This window comes from Heteronotia binoei, chromosome 3 (assembly GCF_032191835.1).
Source record: "Heteronotia binoei isolate CCM8104 ecotype False Entrance Well chromosome 3, APGP_CSIRO_Hbin_v1, whole genome shotgun sequence".
Lineage (NCBI taxonomy): Eukaryota > Metazoa > Chordata > Lepidosauria > Squamata > Gekkonidae > Heteronotia > Heteronotia binoei.
In genome coordinates this window covers 157151943-157177126 of record NC_083225.1, presented here as the reverse complement: position 1 = coordinate 157177126, position 25184 = coordinate 157151943, and the positions used below count along the sequence as shown (strand labels likewise).

The 25184-nt window shown below is 40.6% G+C and overlaps 1 protein-coding gene across 8 annotated transcripts in view; it reads left to right on the top strand.

The window, feature by feature from the left end:
* The window catches only part of NBEA (neurobeachin), a 581951-nt gene that overhangs the window by 124677 nt on the left and 432090 nt on the right, over window positions 1–25184 (top strand). For 6 of the 8 annotated variants that reach the window (XM_060234688.1, XM_060234689.1, XM_060234691.1 and 3 more), the window contains 5 exons: window positions 3651–3778; window positions 8679–8786; window positions 10884–11052; window positions 14536–14631; window positions 23696–24134. In XM_060234688.1, coding sequence (XP_060090671.1) covers window positions 3651–3778; window positions 8679–8786; window positions 10884–11052; window positions 14536–14631; window positions 23696–24134 — 940 coding nt within the window. The remainder of the gene's footprint in view (window positions 1–3650; window positions 3779–8678; window positions 8787–10883; window positions 11053–14535; window positions 14632–23695; window positions 24135–25184) is intronic. The other 2 variants (XM_060234693.1, XM_060234692.1) reach the window with 1 other exon arrangement.

Here is a 25184-nt window from a genome sequence, read left to right as displayed (position 1 = left end):
CATGTTGGCTCTAGGCCACCATCTGTTGGTGGTGGTCAAGTGCTTGAGGGAAAACAAACTGAAACTGAATCCAGACAAGACAATATCAAGACTGATGGCTTAATGATGTCTCATTTGCCACATTTGATGGGGTTGGCTTATCTTTATCAGATTCAGTTTGTTTTGTTGGACCTGCTTCTCTTGTGGGTGTGATAGCTAAAAAAACTTTTTTCACAGCTTCTTGGCACATGGAGTTTGTCTCTTATCTAGACTTGGTGGACCTAGCCATGCTAATCTATGAAACAGGAACCTTAAGGCTGAACCATAGTAGTGCGCTGTAAATGAGGCTGCCTTAAAGAAAACTTTGGATACTTCACTCGGTGCAAGATGTGGCAGTTTGATTACTGTCTGTAGTGACTCAGTAGGAAAATATTAGGGTTTTTTAAAAAAAAATCTAATGCTTATTTCCTAGTTGAATTCAAGATTCTGTTCACAGCTCAGGACCCAACATATCTGGAGAACCATCTTTCCCAATTATGTATCCAGGTTGCAGCTCTGGACTTCTTTTTATCCCATCGTAAAAGCTTCTTAAATCTTCCTTTGTTCAGCCTTTTCAGTCATGGTTCCCACATTGTAGAATGTCCTTCCTGAGTATGTCAGGAAGGCAAAAATTTCTGACAGTTTTAGGGAACAGCAAAGGCAGGACTCTTTCAGAGTGCCAGTGGTTAAGTGTGCGGACTCTTATCTGGGGGAACCGGGTTTGATTCCCCACTCCTCCACCTGCACCTGCTAGTATGGCCTTGGGTCAGCCATAGCTCTAGCAGAGGTTGTCCTTGAATGGGCAGCTGCTGTGAGAGCCCTCTCCAGCCCCACCCACCTCACAGGGTGTCTGTTGTGGGGGAGGAAGGTAAAGGAGATTGTGAGCCGCTCTGAGACTCTTCGGAGTGGAGGGTGGGATATAAATCCAATATCTTCTTCTTCTTCAGTCAGTACATTTGCTAGCAATCTTTTGGCATTGGCTGGTGACCTTGTCATATTTAATCGAAAATGTATTTTTATGCTACCATGCTAGCCCCTTGAGTCCCACCTTTCTTCTAAATATGTCTTAAATAAATAATGTGAGGAATCAATTTTAATTCTATATTATATATCATTAATATTATTTAGTTCTTTAGAAAACTTAGAATACGGCACAAGGCAAAACATTTTTTAAAAACATGCTACACATCAGCACGGCATTACCAGTTTTTAAATATGAGTGATTTTAATAACAGTGAAATATTCAATTTATTTGGAAGACATAACAAGAGGAGATGGAGAGAGCTCCATGACTGCATCCTCTAGCCCAGGGTTTCCCAAACTTTTCTTTCCCATGGCCCGGTTATTTTTACACTTCTCCTTTATGGCCCACTAAAATTTGGGAGTGGAGCCAGAAGACTTTGGGGGTGGCGTCAGGAGACAGGAATTATGTCATTTCCTGTGGGGTCACTTCCAGGTCAAGGGCCAAGTGATGTCACTTCTAGGGCACACTGAACCAAAACTCCACATTTTCCTGTGATGTCACTTCCAGGGCACTCCCCAAACCTGCCTCTTCTTCTGAAGTAACTTGGTTTTCAGAAAAATCTCTCTGAAACTCATGCTGAGCCAAAATGGGGGTGGAAAGTGGGTGGTCTGCAACTTTTTCATACATTCCCAGGGTCCTCTCTTTCCACCCTCACACCTGCATACACCTGTTTGTGTGTTCTTCTCCAGCTTGCAAGCACTCCTAATGCCCATGTTCAATTGCCTGCACCACCTAAACACCCCTTCCTCAACAGCACTGGCCAGTGTATGCAGTTGGAAGTGCTGTTGCCATTGCCATCAGGAATGCCAGTGCTGTGTACCACCCACACTGGGCCCTGGCAGCTGCTGTACCTTAAAATATGCTGACACATTTAGTAGGCCCTTCCTTCAGCTGCTACTACTGGAACCCTTCCTCAAGCTACAACCAAGCTTGGTTTCAAGAAAATCTTTTGACAGTTATTTTTCATACTTTCCCCTTAACTGAAACACTGGGAAATTGCTGTGAAAGGAAGCAGAGAATTGCACTGCAATTAATGGATTAATTTCAAGTGATATAAAGCTCATACAAGCTTTTCTGCAGTTATCCCACACCTCTAATTCTCACTCACTCACACAGAAATCACATAGAAAGGCCAGCTGGCTGCAACTGGGGGTGCCAATTTTTCAGTGACAGAGTTCCTATGTCTGCAACAACAGAAAGATGAACAGAAAAGTTTCATCCAGTAAAAATGGAAGGAAAGAAAGAAAGGGAAAGAATGAAATGGAAGGAAAGGAAAAGAAAGAACATAAGAGGAGCCATGTTGGATCAGACTAGTGGACCATCCAGTCCAACATTCTCTCATACAATGCCCAAAAAGCACCAGAATGTCCACCAGTGGGGCCAGGGCACTAGAAGCTCTCTCACCGTTGCTTCCCCCCACCCCCAGCACCAAGAATACAGACAGAGCATCCCTTGCAGAGGGAAAAGAAAGAAGGGGAACAAAGGGGGGGGGGAAAGTCTTACTCAACATCAGATTACCCCAGCCAGCAACAATTCTGCCCAGGGGTCATTTGGCAAAAAAAAAAAAAAGCTACTGGAATGCCCACTCCCCGCCCCTCCCAGCTGAAAAAAACACACACCCCTTCTTTGCCACCCAGGCCTCCCGGGGAAATCTCCCCAAAAGAACATACTGCAAGGCTCATACCTTGAAGAACACTTCATGGATCTAAAGTGCCAGTGGATGCCAGCTTTTCTCTCAAGCACTGGGAGAGAGGGGAAAGGAAGGAGAGGCAGCCCAGCTCCTCTCTGCACAACACAGAGACGGGGGAAGGAAGGAAGCCAAACAGAGCTCAGGCTTTGCAGCCTGTGTCAGTCTTCAAGGCTAGCTTTTCTCTTCACAACACAGAGACAGGGGAAGGAAGCAGAGCAGAGGTCATGCTTTGCTGGGGGCGGGGCTAGCTAGTTGTGTCAGTCTTCAAGGCTAGCTTTTCTCTGCACAAAATAGAGATGGGGGAAGGAAGCAAGCCAAGTGGAGCTCAGGCTTTGCAGCCTGTGTCAGTCTTTAAGGCTAGCTTTTCTCTGCACAACAGAGAAACGGTGGAAGGAAGGAAGCAGAGCAGAGGCCATGCTTTGCTGGGGGCGGGGCTAGCTTTGGCTTTTCTTGTGACCCCGTAGTGAGACTTCCGTGGCCCGGTACTGGGTCCCGACCCTGCAAATGGGAAACAGTTCTCTAGCCTATTTTCTTCCTGTTAAATAGGAAATGTGGTGGCTGATTTGCTTTGGCACTTCATTCAGCATGGGTGGAAGGGAGTTAACTCTGTTTCTCCTTATGACATTTCCTTGACTTTACACACTCTATTTGAGGTCAGCACAATGTCATGGGAGAGAAGAGTTAAATCCTTCCCTCCAGTGGAACTGTGCTGAGCTTTCCCCCTTCATGCCCTTGCTGCCATTTACCAAGACAAAGCATTCTGGATTCATAGATCTGCCAGTGTCTTGTCTGGTTGTTCCAAAAACTGATTGTACTATTTTATGGTGGCTTTGAAATGTTATTTATTGGTCTGCTGATTTACATGAAACCTGATTATTATATTAGGCACTCTGATGTGATTTCTTTAAACTCTTACAGTTTGTTGTGTTGCCGTGAGAAACTGCTTGGAATGTCGACAAAGACAAAGGGAGAGGGTCAACAAATCTTCACTAATCAGTAAAACTCAGGAGACTCTTCAGGGTATAAGTGCAGCTACTACTGCTAAGGTAAACTATTGTGCTGCTGAATATATAACAGTCTCTATAAAGTAAATTTATTTTACTGCTAAATCTGTTTTTTGCCAATAAAGGCTTGCTGTTTGTTTATAAAGTAAATTAATTAAAGAAGCCCTAAAATGGAAGGGAAGGAGGTGGAGATATAGATATGCTCGATCTCCTTCCAACTTTTGTTCCATCCCAAGATATGCAGGCTGTGGGGCTATGAATGAAAACCTTTATCCAACACAGATGTTGTGCAATGCCAGGTCCATTAATAAAAAGACCACTGTACTGTAAAATTATTTTGTAGCACATTAAGTGGACCTGGCATGCATGACCAAGACGTGGGCAAGGGAGGGTGAGTCAGTCACCCTAAAAGACTAGCCCCACCAGGTTTCTCAGTCCTTCATCTGTCTTGGACAAAAGGCCAGGGTGGTGATACTCATTCAAAACTTCTTTTCCTTCAAGCCACTTCCCACTCCAGAGATCACTGGTAATGATTTTGTTAGCCTGGGTTGCTGAAGAGAGTTTAGCTATCTGACTGGTGCACTGGTCCACCTAGTGCACCAGCAGATACCCAGCTGAACCTCTTGGAGGCAGTGTAAGCCTGGGTCTTGGAGTTCCCCAGGCTGACAGTTCTAGTGGATTTCTGTGTCTGAGCCAATGATTCTGCCTCCTTACAGGCAATGGACTTGGTGTCTTCCATGGTTACACCGGGGCACTCCCAGATTGTATCAGGTCCCACACAATAAGCATGCCACTCGTTGGATTTGATCTTTGCTATGGGGACAAATGTGGGTCTGATTTTTACTGATGTAGTGCCATGGTCAGACCACTCCTGTCCTGAATCTGTCTGGGTACCCCACCCCTGCCCTGCTTAGGCAGGAAACAGATTTATGCTTGTCCATGGAGATTAATGGGTCCAGTTGGATTCCAGAGTGCTCTGTGGGATTCAGTGCCCCTGGCAACTTGCTTTACATGCTGATAGAAGATTAGCACAGCTGTCTTTCTGAGGTCATTGATGAGATCACCTCCCAACACCCTCTTTGCTCCCTGCTCCAGACTGGCACTATGGAGCTTTGGGACATTAAACAGGTGCTCAGACAGCTAGAATGAATTTGGTGATGGACTCATGATGAAGTTACAAGAACATCTTATAGGACATTGATGAAATCCTATGAAATGGCATTGAAGGCGGTAAAGAAGGATTTCTATATGGCCTCCACTGTGGCTGCTAGCTCATGCCCAACAGAATTATTTAGATCCTTCTGTCTTTTGGAGAATACTCAAAATATTAAGAATTCAGTACTCAGTTGTGAGGCTTTTGCAGACTTTTTTTTTTGAGGGGGCAAATTTAGATATAGTATCTGAACTTAAGATCCCTTGGCCATCTTGGATTACAATTAGAAAAATATCCAAAGGAAGATAGGACTCTAATTTGGTACCTGCTATCAGCTGCTAGGACATTGTATGCGCAGCTTTGGAAGCAAGAAAAAATACCGGATAAATGGGATTGGACTATGAAAGTTCTATCGTGGAGTGAAATGGATAAATTAACTAGAACATTAAGAGACTATGATTTGGAGATATTTAAAAAAGAGTGGAGGAAGTTTAAAGAATACATAGAGAAAGAGTCGAATGTAAGAAGACATTGGACAATTTTTTAGTAATAATGGGGGGGGGGGGAAACGAAGAAGCAAGAAGGGGGGGGAAATATTTATATAACGAATTTTGATTAGTCAGATGTATCTTTAGTATTGAATTAGAATCTATAACCTCGGGGAAGTCTATATTGGAGGGAGGGGGGATTGAAAAGTCATATGGGTTAGTATTGAAGCAACGAAGGGAAATTAAGTTCTGTAACCATATGCTATCAATAAATTGGTTAAAACAAAGATCCCTTGGCCATCTTTACGTCCAATATTGGACTAATTCAGCTGACTCTCCCTAAAAGATGTTGACAGGGTCCTGGGTGCTGTGAAGCCTACTCTCCTGGATCGTTGCCCGTCATGACTGTTAAAAACCAGTGATGAGGGAATTAGGACTCCGCCCCCCCTTGGCGGGTGGTTGTATTCAGGGATCTTTCCAGGGAGTTTAAAGGAGGCATTAGTATGGCAACTCCTAAAGAAAACATTGCTAGAGCGTTCTGATCTGGTCAGCTACCATCCAGTCCTGAACTTTCAATTCCTGGGCAAGGTATGTGAAAATAGCAGCAGCTGAACAGCTCCAGGCTTTCCTGAATGTCTCATCAGTCCTAGAGCTATTGCAGTCTGGTTTCCACTCTTGCCATGGGACAGAGATGGCACTGGTTGCCCTCACAAATACCTGGATTGAGGCAGGTCAGCACTGCTGTTGCTACTTGACTTGACAGCAGCATTTGACATGGTTGATCATGATCTATTGACCCACCACGTACTGATGTGGGGATACGAGGGATAACCCAGAAGTGGATTGTCTCTTTCTTCCAAGGCCAGGAACAGAGGCTGGTGCTAGGGGAGAGAAATTCACTATGATACCCATTGGTATGTAGAGTCCCCCAAGGAGCTATTCTCTCCCCAGTGCTATTCAGCATCGATATGCACTCCTTAGCCCAGTTCGTGTGGAGATTTGGGCCAGGCTGTTACCAGTACTCTGGTAACATCTGGATATATCTGTTGCCGGATGGCTGACTGGCCTCTGCCCCTGAAAATCTGGCAGATGGTTTGGAGGCTGTAGTTGGATGGATAAAAGCTGAATCCAGAGAAGATGGATGAATTGGGGAGCTTCAAGTCTGGGGAATCAACTCACAGCTCTTGACCTTTTACACCAATACCAACAATAAAGATCCTGGGTGTGATTCTGAATGTATCCCTTTCAGTGGAGACCCCACAAATGTTGCCAGACTGGCATTTCTACATCTGTGCCAGATCAGGCAACTAGCCCCTTTCCTGTCCTGCCCTCATTTAGCCACAGTGATCCATGCAACAGTCACCTCCAGACTGGACTACTGTAACTCTCTCTGTGTAGAGCTACACTTGAGACTGACTTGGAAATGTCATGCTGTGGCATAAGTCCTTACTAGAACTCTAGTTAGAAACCGTATTCAACCACTGCTCTGCCAGTTGCATGGGCTCCAGATCAAGTTCAATGTGTTGGTTTTAACCTTTAAAGTCCTACATGGTCTGGGACCTGTATACCTTTGGGATTACCTCTTCTGGTATCTGCCCCCCAAAGCATTACACTCACAAATCAAAGACCTACTGATGGTCTCTGGGCCAATAAATGTTTGATTAACCTTGATCAGAGCCTTCCCCATCCTGGCCTGGTGGAATACTCTTCAAGCTGAGACATGGGCACTGCAATATCTGTCAAAGTTTTGCAGGGCCTGTAAAACAGAGCTGTTCCACTAGGCCTATGGCCGAGTCTCCTGACAGAGAAGAATAAAAACTCTCTGATGGCCCCCCCTTTTGTTCCCTTTCTCTGGCCTTCCCCCAGCACCACTAAATCTTTCCCTGATACGAAAATTGAACGTATTTATTGTAATTTTATGTGTTATCTGTTGCTACAGTTAGTAAAGTTATATATGTTAAACTATTTCATTAATTTATGGTTATTGTTATAATATGTTGTTATTCTCCCTGAGGCCTGTACTAGTCAGAAATCAAATAAATCAATAAAATTAAACCCATCATTCCCCATTTTAAATTGAGACCAGTGGTTTGTCACCTGGTGAAAGAAATACTCTATTCAGTGCCTGGGGCATACTTTTCAACTGGAACAGCATCTCCTTCTGGTTAGTCCTTTACAAGGTCACTATTGACTTCAAAATAAGCTCACTTTATTTTTTCCCCATTGAAGTCTGTAATCAGTTAAACTTAAGCAGTGAAGGTGAACCACTTTGTTTATAGCGACATTCACCAAATAAATTCTGTGTTTTGTTGACCTGACATTTATTTGAGACAATAGTTGTATATTTGGAATGCATGTGTTTTCTGTAGCCTCTCCTTCCCGGTGTAGTGAACGCCGCGTGGTCACTGTCCGGCTATGCCTGGCAGATGGTCACTGCAATGGCCTCTCCTGCATTACTGCATCCGTGGCAACACCTTCTCGCTGGTCCCCCCCGTTTCTCACAGAGTTTGCCACGTCATGGTGCGACCGAATGTCCGGCGGTATAACCGGATGGGCAGGCTGGGCTCACCAACCTCATCAGCCAAGAGAAGGAAAACTCTAACATCAAACCCGGGCAGATAGAGCTCGTTAATGTAACACCTACCACCTGGAGGACTCGCTGCCGGCGTCCTGGCTTACTCGCTGCCGGCGTCCCGGCTTACTGGGCCTCAGATCGCAAAGCATGGAGGCACACCATCCACCAGGCTGTCTCTTCCTTTGAGAATGCACGCATAGCTGGTCTTGAGGACAAAAGGAGATTGAGGAAGAATCGCACTGCTACAGCACCAACCCCAAATCAGACTTTTCCCTGCAGCCACTGTGGCCGGATCTGCCTGTCCCGCATTGGTCTTGTCAGCCACCAGCGAGCCTGCAGCAGACGTGGACTACTGCACCCTTCTTAAATCTTCGTTCGCGAAGTCAAGACGAGAGAGAGAGAGAGAGAGAGAGTTTTCTGTACTTGTACAGCTCCATTTACATTGGAAAAAAATAGTGTAGTGGTCTAGTCAAAACTGTTGTCCTGATCTTTCTTTCTCCCAACTTTGAAATTATTTCTTTAACGATACAGAGATCTGATCATGGATCTCAGCTTCATCTAGTTCCTATAGTTCAACATTTTATTTGTGAAACCTCCTTTCTATATATTGCATTAAAAGTATCTTAGACTCAAAGTATTTGGTTAATTGTACTATAGTATATGTGCTGCCGAAGTGAGCACACATTTGAGTCTAGAACTTTCTGAAACTTTAACTTTTATGTTTAGAGTCCATTGGAAAATGTTCCTGGTAATTTATCCCCTATTAAGGATCCTGATAGACTGCTTCAAGATGTTGACATTAATCGTTTGCGAGCAGTTGTATTTCGTGATGTGGTGAGTACTATTATATCTCCTGAATTTGACTCTGTAGGTGTCTTGAGTATTGGCGGTGGGACTTTAGCAGGCCATAGTAGGCCTGAGTCACCTGTGCTCTAAAATGGAATAATATCTGTCACCCCTGTGGGATAACATCTTACCATGATGTGAGATGGCCAGGCTGGGCAATAGGTGTTTATATGGAAAATGGTGATGATATGGAACATTTTCTGAGTGCTGTTGAATTGTCTGTTTATAAAATGTTTTTATTGTATTTTATTGTTTTATCGTATGTTGTACTCCGCCCTGAGCCCTATGGGGAATGGGTGGAATAGAAATATAATAGAATAAAATAAGAAGCATCTATCATTACCTGCATTTCTCTATTCCATCCCCACTCTGTAACAGAGATCCCAGAGCATTTTTTAAACTTTCAGCAGCTCATTTGAAGAGTTCTGAATTCTCTTGCTTAAATAAAATTCTAAAATTTTCCATCACCCTCTTTCCACACAGCACTAGAATGGCACTATAACTGCACTGTATATTTCAAATATTTAAGATAGCAGTATGATGGAGCCAAAAAGCACTGATGATTCAACAGTGCTTATTTGTTTTGGGGAGGGTTTTTTTGCGTGTTTCAGAGATGGTTTGCCATTGGCTGCCTCTGTGTCAGAACCCTGGTATTCCTTGAAAGTCTCTCATTTAAATATTACCCAGGGTTGACCCTGCTTAGCTTCCCAGTTCTGATGAAGTTGGGCTAGCCTGGGCTATCCAAGTCAGGCCACTTGTTTGTAGCAAGCACATGAAGTATAATTTGTATATGCATTTTAAACACCCATGCACTCATGGTCTGGTTCCCATATGCATATTCATGAATGTATAAAAATACATACATACTAAATAATTGCATACTATATATTTTCCCATGAAATGTCACTTTGCTGTACTTCTCTAACGCTTTCTCATCTTGCGTTATTCCAAGATTTTTTCACATTCTCCTTACCTTGAATGTTGCTTTAGAAGTGTCTTTTGAGGATATATATCCAATGTCTTGATTCTGTGATATTGACTTATGTTTTTAAGTATCCAGTACTGAATTACTCAGTAAGTGGTAACTGTTTAGATGAGCTCTGCTGGATCAATAAAAAGGTCCTGCTCCTTCAGCATCCCATTTCCAACAGTGATCTACAACACTAGAAAAAACAAACATTAGGACTTAAAGACAAAGGTCTTTATTGTTGCCTTTTACTATTTATGAATAGAATACTGATACTGAACTAGGAGACTGCAGTTAATAATGATAGTTATTAGCCGCTTTGGATTTGGATATTTTTATATGAGCTGGGTGTCTGTAAATTCAGTGCTAACCTTTAGGGTGCCATTGACGCACGATCAATTAATCACATGCCAGGAAAATGTGATTTTTTTTTCTTGTAATCACATGCCAGGAAAAATATAAAACATTTCTTGCTTCTATAGCTTCACTGTGTAGGTAGAAGAAGTAAGCACCATGCCTTAAAGAACATATAGGGGAGACATGACACAGGGGAGACAGGAAAGGAGGTGTTTTGATGGAGGTGAACATAAATAGAATGAATGTGCTTCATTTTACTTGTGCATACTTACTCTTCATTTTTATTGTACATACATAACCTGAGGCTTAAAGAGTCATACCAAAGGTTTTATGGAGTACTTGGGCTTTTGGCATGCAGGTGTTCTATTGGGTGGTTTCGAACATCAGGATGGGTATTCAAGAGATTTTTGGGATCTTGAGGGTGGAAACTTGGAGGTGTAAAGGTCATGGCCAGGGATGCATCAGGATAGAAGAGGAGGTAAAAAGGAAGAAGGCCATGAGGGAGTCTAAAGCAAAGAAAGGTGTGATTCACACTCTCATCTGAGTGGGGGATTTTATATGTGGTGGAAGTAAAAATACCACTCTCACAGTATTATATTTATGAGTTAATGTGTGAAATGTAACATGCTAAACATATATAGGCTTGTGCACTTACATACATAGTTTTTATCTAGGTGAGTGATACCCTTGTTTAGTAATACATGTCAGATGTTGCATACACTTGGCATTATGTATTTTAATTGTGTTCTGTTTTTCAATAGGATGATAGCAAACAGGCTCAATTTTTAGCTTTGGCTGTGGTTTACTTCATTTCTGTTTTGATGGTCTCCAAGTATCGAGATATACTCGAACCTCAACGTGAAACTGCAAGGTCTGGAAGCCAGGCAGGTAGAAATATCAGGCAAGAAATAAATTCACCAACAAGTACAGGTACCTCTGTTTTCAAGTTTGTTGCATATTTTTGAGGCTATTAGTAATGGAGTCTAGGGATAAAATTAAAGTCTGAATGACTCAATTAAGTTAAATGAATACGTGGTTGCTCTGTCCCCCCCCCCCCTTTGCTTTGGATCTATTTCTGCGTTCTCTAGTCAGAGATGGCTTCTCATTCCTATGATGTTGGTCTTTGTCTTGGACTGTAGGAGACAGGCTGTCAAAAGCTCTTATTCATTGAATACCAGGCTTGTAATCAGATGCTTATATGCATCAAGGAGAGAGCAAAGGGGCATTTCCTTTTTGTGTCTTTGAATTTTAATTCATTTTTAAAATTTTGGTTGAGATTATTTTTATAATTTTATAAACTGATGTACCTTTCTTCAGTTCCTCTGCTAAGTGGTGTTGTGCTGTTGGCTGGGTGTTTTGTAGTGAAGGTAAATGCATGAATGCCAGGCTTATCCAGGACCACAATTTAAGCAAGGTGGGGGAACTATCACACCTGGGTGCTGTCCAAAATGAAAATAATATAACTCAGTAAATTTATCATGGAGAAAAATGGCCAACCTCACAATGTTTTAGTAATTGTTATCAGAATGAAAACACAACCTGGGCCGCGTATAGTGTTCCCATCCTGGCACACTCACTAAAAGCTACTATAAGAGGTCAGGATGTTATGCCAGCTGATGGATGCATGTCACAATGATACTATCTGAATTACTTACTACCCACTATTACCTCTACTTTGTCCCAGCCCTTTTCACCATAAGGAAAAAGTATGCAATGCTTTGGATGACAAAAGACTTAAGAAAATCTGTTTTATATTCACTGATTGTTGTCACCTGAGGATTTATTTATGTATTCATAAAATATTTATTTTGGTTAAGTAGAATCCTCTCACATTTCTGATAAAGGTGTGCATTTAGAAGCTTATACAGTAGCTGGGCGGTCATCTCTTAAGTTGAAGACAGTTTTATTTAACAAAGATTTCAGGTTTTCACGGCTGGTAGCATCATTAGGGTTTGTAGAATCTTTCGGGCTCAAGTGCCGTGTTCTACTGGAGAAAGTTTTCCTTCCAGACGTTTCGTTCTCAGCTGCGGAGAACATCCTCAGTGGCGTTGCAGCCGGAGCAGGCGCTCTGACCTTCTTGGCTGCTGTGCATTGAGCCACTCAATGCACTGAGTGGCTCTGACCTTCTTGGCTGCTGTGCATTGAGCACTCAATGCACAGCAGCCAGGAAGGTCAGAGCGCCTGCTCCGGCTGCAATGCCACTGAGGATGTTCTCCGCAGCTGAGAACGAAACGTCTGGAAGGAAAACTTTCTCCAGTAGAACACGGCACTTGAGCCCGAAAGATTCTACAAACCCTAAAGTTTTATTTAGGACTGCATTTGACTAATCTGGTTTTTATTTTTTGGCAGTCCTAATTGAAATTTTAAATTGTAGTTTTTTTGGGGGGGGGTATAACCTTCGTTTTATTTACATTGCAACCCACCTTGAGTTCTATGGAGTTTAAAGACAATAAGTGTCTTAAATAAATAATAAATCTCTGGGAAGCATTATGACCCACTTTACTTATTAGGTAATATAGGTCCAGTCCCAAAACTAAAGGGAAAAGAACAGCACTTCTTAATTTCTGTACACTGGAAGAACTGCTTTTATCTGCAGTTAATTGAAAAGAGGCTGGATTTAAGCTAATTCTGGAAGGTTTGTAGTTTTTTCTACCTTAGGGCAGTCCAAGGTTATATAGGTTATCCGGGAAACCTCTTTCCCAAAAACAGAGATTCTCCTGCCTAGTCAATATGGGAAGGATGAAATTTCAGTGTGCAGTATAGAGTCTTTTAAGGAATCTCAATTGGAATGACTATATTTGTGAGTGTAAAGGTATTTCTTCTGAACTATGAGAGGAAGACTGATATTTGAAGGTAGTGACACCCAGTTTTGAAAAGGAAGGTCCCTGGTTTTATTTCAGTAGCAGTTAGGGTGGGGGGATTGCAGAGTAATGAAGTAGCTCCACGGTCTCATGCAGAATAGTCAGAGTTGGGGACAAATCATTTTAGGGCTGACTCAGATCTTATGGAGGAGCAAGAATTTTCTCAGGTAAGAAATTATCTTTGTGCTTTAAATAAAACAGTTTTTAATTGTATATGTTTCATTATGTTCATTCTTTAATGTAATGCATTTGTTTTTGAATTGTGCATAACATAACTTCAGATGAGAAGTCTCTTCAGAATGCATTGCATGGTATTGTGTTAGGAGAATCAACTTCCCCCCAAATGCTAGTTTTTGTGCAAAAAACTGCATTTATATGTCTAAATATGTTGTTTGAAGTCCCTTTAACAAGAAATAAAAATGCTTAACTAGTTTCTCTGTGACCTGAGTTACTTCTGAAAAGCTGTTTATTGCAAGGACTATTAAAATTCTTTTGACCTTCCTGTCTTGTATGTTTACAATAGAGAGAAATAGACCCATTAAATCTAATATATAAAAGTTGGCTTTCATGCTTATTCACATACAAGTCCCCTGGATTTTTTTTTTACTCCTTATTTAATGTTTTCAAATCACTACCTAGAAATTAGCAAATTTTCCAGAATAGACATATAGTACATTATTTATTTATTTAAGATTTATATCCCGCCCTTCCCACATTAGAGACTGATTGCAGAAATGCAGTATGGTCACATATTTTTCTGATTAAACCAATGATCCAGTATCTTGTAAAGCTGTAAGCTGATGAATCTATCAGGAATCTTTGATTTCTCTATTGACTGCAATATTAGTCCTAAGATTTTTCTGTTGACTGCAATATTAGTCTCTATTGTCTGCAATATTAGTCCTAACTGAATTTGGGTTGGGCTGTGCAATATTAGTCGTAAGGCTGTTTCAGATTCCTCTGAATATGAGTTAGATTGCGCTTCAGGTGATGGTTGATTTGAAATTAGTGGCCAAGATTTTGCACGCTATTATTAAGACCCATTTATTTTCAGGGGTACATATTTGAACTGCTAATTTTTCATGTTGCTCATAAAACTTGACTTCATGTTTTCTTTTGTTCCAGTCACACTTTTTTTTTCAGTTCTTACAGCTTAGTTTTCTGTGTAGTATGAAATAAACACTGTGTTAAATGTCTTAATACAAATACCCCTCTGACTATTAATCCCAATTCAGTGTTTTTCAGTGTGTTTTCTCACTCATGTATTGTGTTGTAATACTAGAATAAGAAACTGTTGCTTTCATTTATCTCTCTCGACCATATTTTGTCTCGTGTATGTGTATACCTTTCTTTCCCTGTAAGTATTGTTTAAAAGATGTGTTATTTGCAGGTATGTTGTTGCCTATCTCTTGATTTCTCCCTGAGAAATACACTGTTAGTACCATGTTTGCGTGTTTCAGTGAGATAGGACTTCTTGTCATGGATCCACAGTGGACCAAGCCACAAGCAATAAGTAGCTGGCTCACAATTGACTCCATGATTTTCTCCACAGTTGTGGTCATACCATCTATCCCTCACCCAAGTTTGAACCATGGATTCCTTGCCAAGTTAATCCCTGAGCAGAGCTTTGCCCACTCATTTTACAAAGGTAATAACATAACCTCCTAACTTTTTGGCTGCACTTATTTCATGTCATGTAATTCAAAATATAATTGTAACACAGGCATTTGATAAAGCAGAATGTTTTTGTTAAACAAAAATCAAACGTATCATGCAATTATTCCTGTTACTGAAAAGTCTGCCTAACTCTGATAATCTGAAGTGCCTTGTTCACTGTTGGTTGCTTAGGTAGTTGCAATAGCAACACAAGTGTGATGGTATACAGTGAATAAGAAAGTAATGTTTTCATTTATATCCCTTTTTTAAATATAGATTTGTAAAGAAACCTTTAAAAAAGAGCTAAATTATAATGAACAATTCTAAAATCATGTTCTTGATGCAGTGGCTTTCCTTCATGTCTAGGTATCAAAAATAAAAAACGTTATTTTGAGTTGTAGTCAGATGGGTTATTTTTTCAGATATAACAACCAGAGATTAAAAATTCAGTGCCATTGGGGAGAGTAATCGTTCTGTTCTCTCTCCTGCCTGACTTTGTTTCCTTAGGAGAATCTGAAGATGTACAGCTTTCTTGCTGCTTTTCTATTCTGTAGTGATAAAGCAGTGATATTTTATCTACTGCCAACCCTTCTTAACCAAAAAGCTCAGGAGTGAGGGCACTTAACGCCACAATTTCCCCATTCTTCCTTTTCCCTTGTGAATACACAAACACATGGTTGTGAAAGTGCCATCAAGTTGCAGCTGACTCATTGCAACCCCATAAAATTTTCAAGGCAAGAGACTAACAGAGGTAGCTTGCCATTGCCTGTCTTTGCACGCAAATACACAGCTTTATAAAATATATTTTACTTTTATTTTTAAAAATCATGTCACCAATCAAACAACAAGACTTCCTTAAGGCAGCTGGTAACTGGATGTAAAATAAACTATTCCATAAGTTGAGAAAAAATGATCCAACATCGCAAGATAGGGAATACTCCTATAAGGGCTTACCTTGACTTCCATTGTCTGGTTAAAAAGAAGGCAAAGATCAAAGCTAACCCCAGTTGTTAGAAATAGCTTCCTATACCCATGAAGAAGAAAAACAAACATTTACGGTATGTTAGAACAGGAAGTGTAGACATATAGGGAAATTAGGCAGCTAGACTTATTCAGCAGAAACAGAGAGAAGGGCTGTTGTCTGGATAAGAATCTGAGCATGATAAAGTCTTTTAAGCAGGAGGTTTCCCTATCTATCCACAGAGTTATTTAGGATGGGGATTCCTGAAACACAGAAGTGGAAGTTGCTGCCTAGTTTTCTGGGACTTCTAAGCAACATACATAGAAGCTCCATCATCCAAATAAAGATCCTGTTCCAAATTTTACGAGTCATAATGGACATTTTTTAGGTGATGGTGCTTGCTAGGCATATGAAGATACAACATGCTACTCAGAAGGTTATGAAGGTTCTATAAATGGATATTAGTTTCAGTCATAGAAAGCCATGATAGCATGTTTGAAGTCAGATTCTGTTCCACTAATCTCCAAAGATGCATGCTGTTGTTGAAGGAGCTATTACTACAATGTGATGCACATGGTGTTGGCTTTCATACCACTCAGGAAATTACAATTAGTACAATTAGTGCAGAAGTGCAGAATGTCACCTATATAAATCAGTTTTGAAACTACTGTGTTGGCTACCCACAATTTATTATTGGTTAATAATCCAAAATATTAAGGTCTAAATTAGAGACTTTGATTGGGGCAGCTGAAAAAACTGTCGTTTGCTGTGTCTGAGGCATGAAAGTAATTGGTGACACTCACTTTCACTGTCCTTCCCATATATAAACACATCTGAAATCTTTTCACATCAGCCTTTACATCATCATTTTCAAGGGTCCTTTCTTCTTTGTATCTACTGCTGAAACAATGGTTTGTGCTCCGCTAAAATACTTAGTTAAATTTTGCTTGCTTTTGGTCCATTCCTTCTTTCCAGTAAGTTCAGCATCCACAAGCTATACACATTTTTATCCCCAGACACTATGATCTTCAGGTATGTATCCTTGTTACCTGTCATCCTAACTGTGAACTTTAAAAGTCAAGGGCCCAGTTCTGAAGTTCTCAGCTTCCCTGATTTCCTCTTACATTATTATTTTATGCAAGGAGATCTGAACATAAGAACATAAGAGAAGCCATGTTGGATCATGCCAATGGCCCATCCAGTCTAACACTCTGTGTCACACAGCGGCCAAAAAAAACAAAACCCAAGTGGCATCAGGAGGTTCACAAGTGGGTCTAGAAGTCCTTCCACTTTGCCCCCCCCCCCCACCAAGCACCAAGAATACAGATAATCACTGTGCCAGACAGTTCCAGTAATATACTTTGGCTGATAGTCACTGATGGACCTCTGCTCCATATTTTTATCCAATCCCCTCTTGAAGTTGACTATGCTTGTAGCCGCCACCATCTCCTGCGGCAGTGAATTCCACATGTTAGTCACCCTTTGGGTGAAGAAGTACTTCCTTTTACCTGTTTTAACCTGACTGCTCAACAATTTCATCGAATGCCCACGAGTTCTTGTATTGTGAGAAAGGGAGAAAAGTAATTCTTTCTCTACTTTCTCCATTCCATGCATAATCTTGTAAACCTCTATCATGTCACCTCGCAGTCGACGTTTCTGCAAGCTAAAGAGCCCCAAGCGTTTTAACCTTTCTTCATAGGGAAAGTGTTCCAAACCTTTAATCATTCTAGTTGCCCTTTTCTGGACTTTTTCCAATGCTATAATATCCTTTTTGAGGTGCGGTGACCAGAATTGTACACAGTATTCCAAATGAGCCCGCACCATCGATTTATACAGGAGCATTATGATACTGGCTGATTTGTTTTCAGTTCCCTTCCTAATAATTCCCAGCATGGCATTAGCCTTTTTTATTGCAATCGCACACTGTCTTGACATTTTCAGTGAGTTATCTACCACAACCCCAAGATCTCTTTCTTGGTCAGTCTCTGCCAGTTCACACCCCATCAACTTGTATTTGTAGTTAGGATTCTTGGCCCCAATGTGCATTACTTTGCACTTGGCCACATTGAACCTCATCTGCCACGTTGACGCCCACTCACCCAGCCTCAACAGATCCCTTTGGAGTGCCTCACAATCCTCTCTGGTTCCCACCACCCTGAACAATTTAGTGTCATCTGCAAACTTGTCCACTTCACTGCTTTCTCCCAACTCCAAATCATTAATGAACAAGTTAAAGAGCATGGGAACCAGTACTGAGCCCTGCGGCACCCCACTGCTTACCATCCTCCACTGTGAAGACTGCCCATTTATACTCACTCTCTGCTTCCTATTAATGAGCCAGTTTTTGATCCACAACAGGACCTGTCCTTTTACTCCATGACTCTCAAGCTAACTAAGAAGCCTTTGATTAGGAACTTTATCAAAAGCTTTCTGGAAGTCAAGGTAAACATCTTTTTGTCCACATATCTGTTCACTCCCTCAAAAAACTAACAGGTTAGTGAGGCAAGATCTTCCCTTACGGAACCCATGCTGAGTCTTCCTCAATAACTTGTGTTCATCAATGTGCCTACTCATTCTGTCCTTGATAATGGTTTCTACCAACTTTCCCGGTATTGAAGTCAGACTGACTGGCCTGTAATTTCCCAGATCTCCTCTGGAATCCTTTTTAAAAATGGGGGTGACATTTGCTACCTTCCAGTCCTCTGGATCTGTTGTGTGCTCCCTATACTTTCTTTGATTGTTTTGGATTTTGTGTCTGTCTGTCATGATGTTCCTTATGCCTGAAATTGTCATTCTCTCTGTAATCATGCCATTTCCCTTTACTCACAGTGACTTCTTGAATTTTTTTATTAAAGAGATCCTTTTTTTGACCCATTCTATTTTTTCTTTACAGTCATAACCTCCTCTATTGCTAATGGACTCTCCAGTTCATCCTTTGTTAGTTATTCATTATTAGTTGCAGCCTTCTCTCTCTTCCTTTTCTTTTCCATTTATATCTCAGGAATCATATTACTTACCTGAGCTAGCATATATTTATGCTATATAATTTCATAAGATTAATTCTTGTCTCAAAGCAAACTGGTTAATTTGCAGTGTGGGGTAGTCTTGCAGTAGAGTTTAGAGACTTGGGTTCCTCAGTTTATTTGTTTATTTATTATATTTGTAGTCTGCCTGTCTCACTGATACCCAAAGCCGATTACACAGCATAAATTACAAACATATTTAATAAGCACTGCTCTAGGGCTGCGATTACAGAAATCTGAATAAGCATAGCATATTAGACATAAAACATGCAGCAATAGTGCTGCAGACAGATAGTGATCCCTATACAGTGGTATAGTCTACAGTCCCTTTCCTTTTATAAAGCACCTTCTTGAACCATTCAATTCAACCTAATATAGCCTTATTGCCAGGGGTGGAATCTAGCTGGAGCTCCTTTGCATATTAGGCCACACGCCCCTGATGTAGCCAATTTTTCAAGAGCTTACAAAAAAGAGCCTTGTAAGCTCTTGGAGGATTGGCAACATCAGAGGTGTGTGGCCTAATTTGCAATGGAGCTAGAATTCCACCCCTGCTTATTACCATAACGCAGAAGAAGGGACAGCTATGTACATTATCCCGAACTCCTTTGAGGAAGGGCAGGTTAAAGTAAAGCTGTATAGAGCAATAGTATACATTTACCAGATTTATGGAACTGTGTATTTCTTAGAGGAAAAAGTTTGGTAATACAAATAACAAAGAAGTCATATGAAGCAGTAGTCCATTAAAATATAACCGGTTTGTTTGTTGAAAAGCTGATAGCAGTTTTCAAACAAAATCAAACAAAGCTGCAGAACCTATTTCAGTTCAGCAGTTTTCTACAGTCCTTTCGCTAATAAATTGGGGTCCTAAAACCAACTCCAGGAATATTATGATTAATCTGTACTACCTCTTAAATTTATTGATTTTTTGTAAAAAAGAAAAGTCATTTTATTATGAGTATCACGTCCACCCTTTAAGAAACAGGAATCTCAAGGTGCTGGTGGCGAACCATTTGTTGCCATGTAGCACCTAATAAAATCAGGGCCTTTTTTTGTAGAAAAAGCCCAGCAATAACGCATTTGCATATTAAGCCACGCTCCCTGACATCACACTGGGCTGATGCCAAGCCGGCTGAAACTGCATTCCTGCTAAAAAAGAGCCCTGAATAAAATGATAAACAATTGCAGTTTTGTCCCAACTGCAGAACTGTGAGTCAGGCTTAGCAACCAATTCTAGGAATAGAGATATTGCAAAACTCTCTTAAGTGTTTGCCACTGTCATTCCTCTCTTGTTGTGTTGTCATTGTTAATGTTTTATTTGAATTTCAAGTTTGTTTCATTGTTAACTTGGTTTTCTTTTATTCCAGTTAAAGTAAACTCAGCCCTGTGAGCTGAACTTTGTATCTTTTGAGCAACGCCTCTAAAACTTGCGATCTTGAACAAGCATAAGATCTTTTCCAAGATCTTGTGATATTGTATTATTTAAGTGTATTTTTGATTGGCAGATACTTAACAGCTTTAAATTGCTAAGCACTTGATTTTTATAATATGTTACTTTTCCAGGGTGTTCTCTTTTTTACTAACAAGATAGAAATAAGCAAATAAGCAATAAAAATTCCTCAAACATTGTAGTGTAAAATTAATTTCCAATTTGAGGTTAAATGTAGTTCTCAGATAAATTTTCAAAATGATGTTTTATTTCTACAGTTTTGAAGCTATTCAGGTAACTTGCTAAACAAAAGAGAGAATATTTGTAATAAATCACAGGAAAACAAGGAATGTTAAGGAAGGGAGTGAGACAGATGAGGTCACCTCCGACACCATGTAATTTTCTTAACTAAGCTCATTATGTTGCCTTGTTTTGTTAAATGAACTTTTCGGTTACAATGAAACACAATAGGAAAGAGGCATCTGGCATCCAACTGCTTACTTCTGGAGAAGATTAAAATCACTACAACTAGCAGTGCTCCTTTCCCCCCTAATATATGCCTTCTTCTTACAAGAAGCTGAGGAGGAGTGCTGAAAATGTACAAATATACTGTCAAAATTATACCATAGCCAGATTTGATAAGTTATCAGAGTTACTGCTGTCTATCTTCACCTCTTTATCTAATTAAATAGATATAAAAAGCCAGTTTTTAAGTGTGCCAAAACATATTGTCTTCGATCTACTGGAACAAATGGATTTTGGCGTGCAGAACCGAACCTCATCCCCCACCACCACAGTCCAAAATACCCCGTGGTGTTCTTTTCCAAGGGGACAGGGGACCCTCAGTAGATACGCACATTGACAAAAATCACCTTTTTTGTTCCCAGAAATCCTCCAGTAGCTATAAGCCATGGAACAAACAAAACACATATTATTTTATGAGACAGATTCCTGATTCCTGAGTAAACTATAGATTGTACCTGACAGGAAAAATTGATGCCCTGTGGAGCAGAAGAAGAGTCCTAACATGTTACATGTGTATCTGTTCCATCATTCAGTTTCATAGGTTTTTCACACCCTCTATGGCAGCATTCACTTTAGTATCAGTATAGGGGGTATCAGTATAGGGAGCTAATGATACTATAATCAGTATAGGGAGCTAATGATAATGGTTCAGGAAGGAAGAGGAGTATCTTCTTTGTTCCCTGTAATACAAGAATTTTGGGGCGGATGAGTGTGAAAGATACATACTGCAGCAGCAATCAGTCATAAATACATATATGTGTATGTATACAGTTATAGTATATATATGGTATGTGCTGCATCAACATGCTGACTTCTGGAGGACTCTTGACACAATTTTTCCCTGCATATATATTTTAAGCCAGTCTAATGTTCTCAACTGCACAGTAGTAAGCTCCATTCATATTAGTGCATTCTGTCTGTAAGCACTGGCAGAAGTTCAGTGTTAATGAAGCCATTCTGATGTTATGCATGCTGAAATCAGTGCAGAAACTTCATTTTTGCACTTTCAGTTATGAAATAGTACTTCAGTGTTTTCAAACACTATAAATACACTATAAAATTAGGGGGGAAATTATTTATGGCTGCCATTGGGAATGACTGTTCGTGGACTGTTATGAAAGTTTTTGGAGGAGACAGAATAAGAGTGTGTGCACACTCTTTTTGAAAGTCAGCAAATATTCAGAGTAGAAGTGATCTGAATGATATATCTATTTTCTTTTAGAAAAGTAATGTGTAATTGTAAAATGATGGTAATCATTATGTCAAGAGCATAATTATAGTAACACAAAAGAAACATTATGGATGTGATTCAAATACTTTCTTGCACACACACAATTAATTTACTTTCAGATACTCAGTTGAGATCCTTGTGCTGTGGTGGCAACTTTTAAGAAATCAACCAGATTGCCTGTGTAATAGTAATATGTAATATGGCAGAGTTTGTTTTCAAAAATAAAAAAACAAAATAATCCACTAGATATAGCCAATCAGAAACCTTGCTGGGCAAAAGCTCCACTTTCTGAAAATACTTGGCAAGTGCTGACAGTTTGGATGTATGTCTTATTCAGTGTTAAAAAAGAATAGAAGGCATTTGGTCTCTGGTATAAAGGCTAAACTAGTTACAAGATTTGAGGTGCTCATCTGGTTACTACATTTTTATCAGATTAGATGCATTTTAGTAGATACTAGAGTTCCAGATTTATATAGTATGACTTCCTGATGTTAAAAGACACAATTGAGCAAACAGCAGTACTTTGGACAGATAATGTAACAATAGGGTATATGCATTGGCTACTTGGACTATGCAGGGTAAGTTCTCTTGCTAAGAGAACCATGTGCAAATACACCATTCTTTGTTTCTTTCTCTTTTAATATGTTATGGTGAGTTTAGCATTTTCCTTATTTTTGTTACCAGAGTCCAAACTCATTTCTTTGGTGCCATTTTTTTGTCTTTGCTGAAAAACATTAAAACTAGTGTAGAATGTTCTGGGAGACATTGTTGAGGGGGAAAAGATTGTCAGATTAGATTAAAATGAGGTGGAGGACGGTGTGTCACAGTAGATGGGATTGCAAAATCTAGTAACTTCACTATTGTTGCCACAGCACTAGTCTGCCCAAGAAACTGGAGATAGCTCCAGAGGCCACTACAACATTGCAGAGTCTTCTGGAATGATCTTCCATTTCCTCCTGGTAGTGACAGAAGCAGGGAGCATATTGGGTTCATTCAACCCCCAATACTGATGACAAGGCTAAAAAAAACCACATCATGCTTCACTGCATCCTTCTGACGTCTTTTTCCTACCAGGATAGCTGGGTGTGTGTGTAGGATATGATTTCTTAAGATGCACTAGTGCTGCCAAGGCCAAGCAGAGCATGAAATAATTCTACACCTTACATCACAAGACAGCCTATGTACGCATACATACGTGTGAAGGAGTGGTATGCATAGTGGGAGCAGGAAGCATTGCAGGGTATCTTGTCTAGTGCATCTCCCATCCACAAAAAGCTGGAGCTGGCCTAAGATATAAGCATGAATCTTGTTTCTGCCTCATCTTTTGTCATATTTCATGTTGCAAATAAGGGGGTGAACCAGTACTACAATGTGAATCACAGTCATGGTTTGATGGGGCATGTCCTGTGAACTAAAATAGGTCACTAGCTGAGTAGACTTTGGAGATACCAAAAAGCTTCATCAAAGCCTAAGCAAGCAAGAACTGGGCTCAGTAAATAGAAACCAAAACAAATTGCTGCTACCTTATCAGCTGAGTTCAATCCCCGGTGGAAGCTGGATTTTCAGGTAGCCGGCTTGAGGTTGACTCAGCCTTCCATCTTTCCGAGGTTGGTAAAATGAGTACCCAGCTTGCTGGGGGAGAAGTGTAGATGACTGGGAAAGGCAATGGCAAACCACCCCGTAAAAAGTCTGCTGTGAAAGCATTGTGAAAGCAATGTCACCCCAGAGTTGGAAACGACTGGTGCTTGCACAGGGGAAGTTTCCTTTCCTATCAGCTGTTTAATTTTCACAATCCTGAAAATGCCTGTGCCTACACTTCTACAAAATTGTTTCTATTCCTAAAGTATCATTGATAGTACTAACATTTTTCATACGTATTTTATATTACAGACACACCTGCTGTATTTCCAGATAATATCAAAGAAAAAGAGACTCCAACACCAGTTGAAGATATTCCACTGGAAAGTTCAATACCTCATACTGATTCCGGAATTGGAGAGGAGCAAATGCCCAGCATCTTGAATGGGACAGACTTGGAAACGAGCTCAGGTCCTGATGCTATGAGTGAACTGTTGTCTACTTTGTCTTCTGAAGTAAAGAAATCTCAGGAAAGTTTAACAGAAAGTCCCAGTGAAATCCTCAAACCTGCATCCTCAATATCAAGCATCAGCCAAAGCAAGGGTATCAATGTGAAGGAAATACTGAAAAGTCTGGTGGCAGCTCCTGTTGAAATTGCAGAATGTGGTCCTGATCCTATCCCCTATCCTGATCCTGCATTGAAGAGAGAAACACAGCCTATTCTTCCAATGCAGTTCCATTCCTTTGACAGGTATATAACACTATTAGTTCAGTATTTTGTATTCATCATTAATCATGACACTTAACATATAGCTTATACATATGAGATGCTGAACAAGAATGAGTAGTGAAAGTCAGCTGTTTTACATCTGTTTGCACAGCTTTACAGTAAACCATGTTGTTTATGGAAAAAAGTATTTGAATTGAATTTTGTCTTTAGCAGTAACTAAAAGTATAATTAGTATTTGGAAACCAGATCTCTTTTATGAAGCTGTACCTTTTGTCAATGCAAAATAATGCTTTTTGCCTCCACAGCTGGAAGTGTCAGACAACAGGATGGGAAACTAAGGGTCACTTTACTTAAACTTAACATATCAGCATTTCTATTTATTTATCTGTATGGTAAATGTTATGAGAATCACGATATAGCCATCTTTTCCATATCTTTGTATCTAGTGTATCTAAGATTAATTAGGGGTATCAAACTGTCGGTGCGGACGCTAGCAGAGTGAGCAGTGTGATGAGCCCGACACTGAGCTCCAGGAAAGAAATCAGCCAGACACCTGCAACTAGTGCCAAAGTAGTGTATTTACATTATATACAGTACGCGCTCTCTAGTGCAGTCCAATATATTGATCACAGGAACAAAACGCTCCGCCAGCAAGTCAATTCTCAGAAAGAGACCTGTGCATTGCAGACACAGTTTATTTATAGTCCAGTCAGCCAATCCCGGCAGTGCATTGTCATGCTGACTCAGCAGGTTCCTTCACCTGTCCTCAGCCGGCTCAAACCAGCCTGCTGATAAGGTCACTGTGACCTAGCATGCCGGCTAGATCACCAGCTGTCATTACAGAGCTGTCAAAGCTGGGTTAAGATAGATTCTTTCTCCAACACAAACATGTGGCCCGGGGGCCAAATCAGGCCCCCGGAGTGCTATTGGAGTCCTCCTTGACAATGGAGGCCCAGATACCGGCCACTGCCAAATCCGCCTTTTTTCATCTTAGACGGGCAAGGCAGTTGGCCCCCTTCTTGGAGCGAGGTGACCTGGCAACAGTGATCCATGCAACGGTCACCTCGAGAT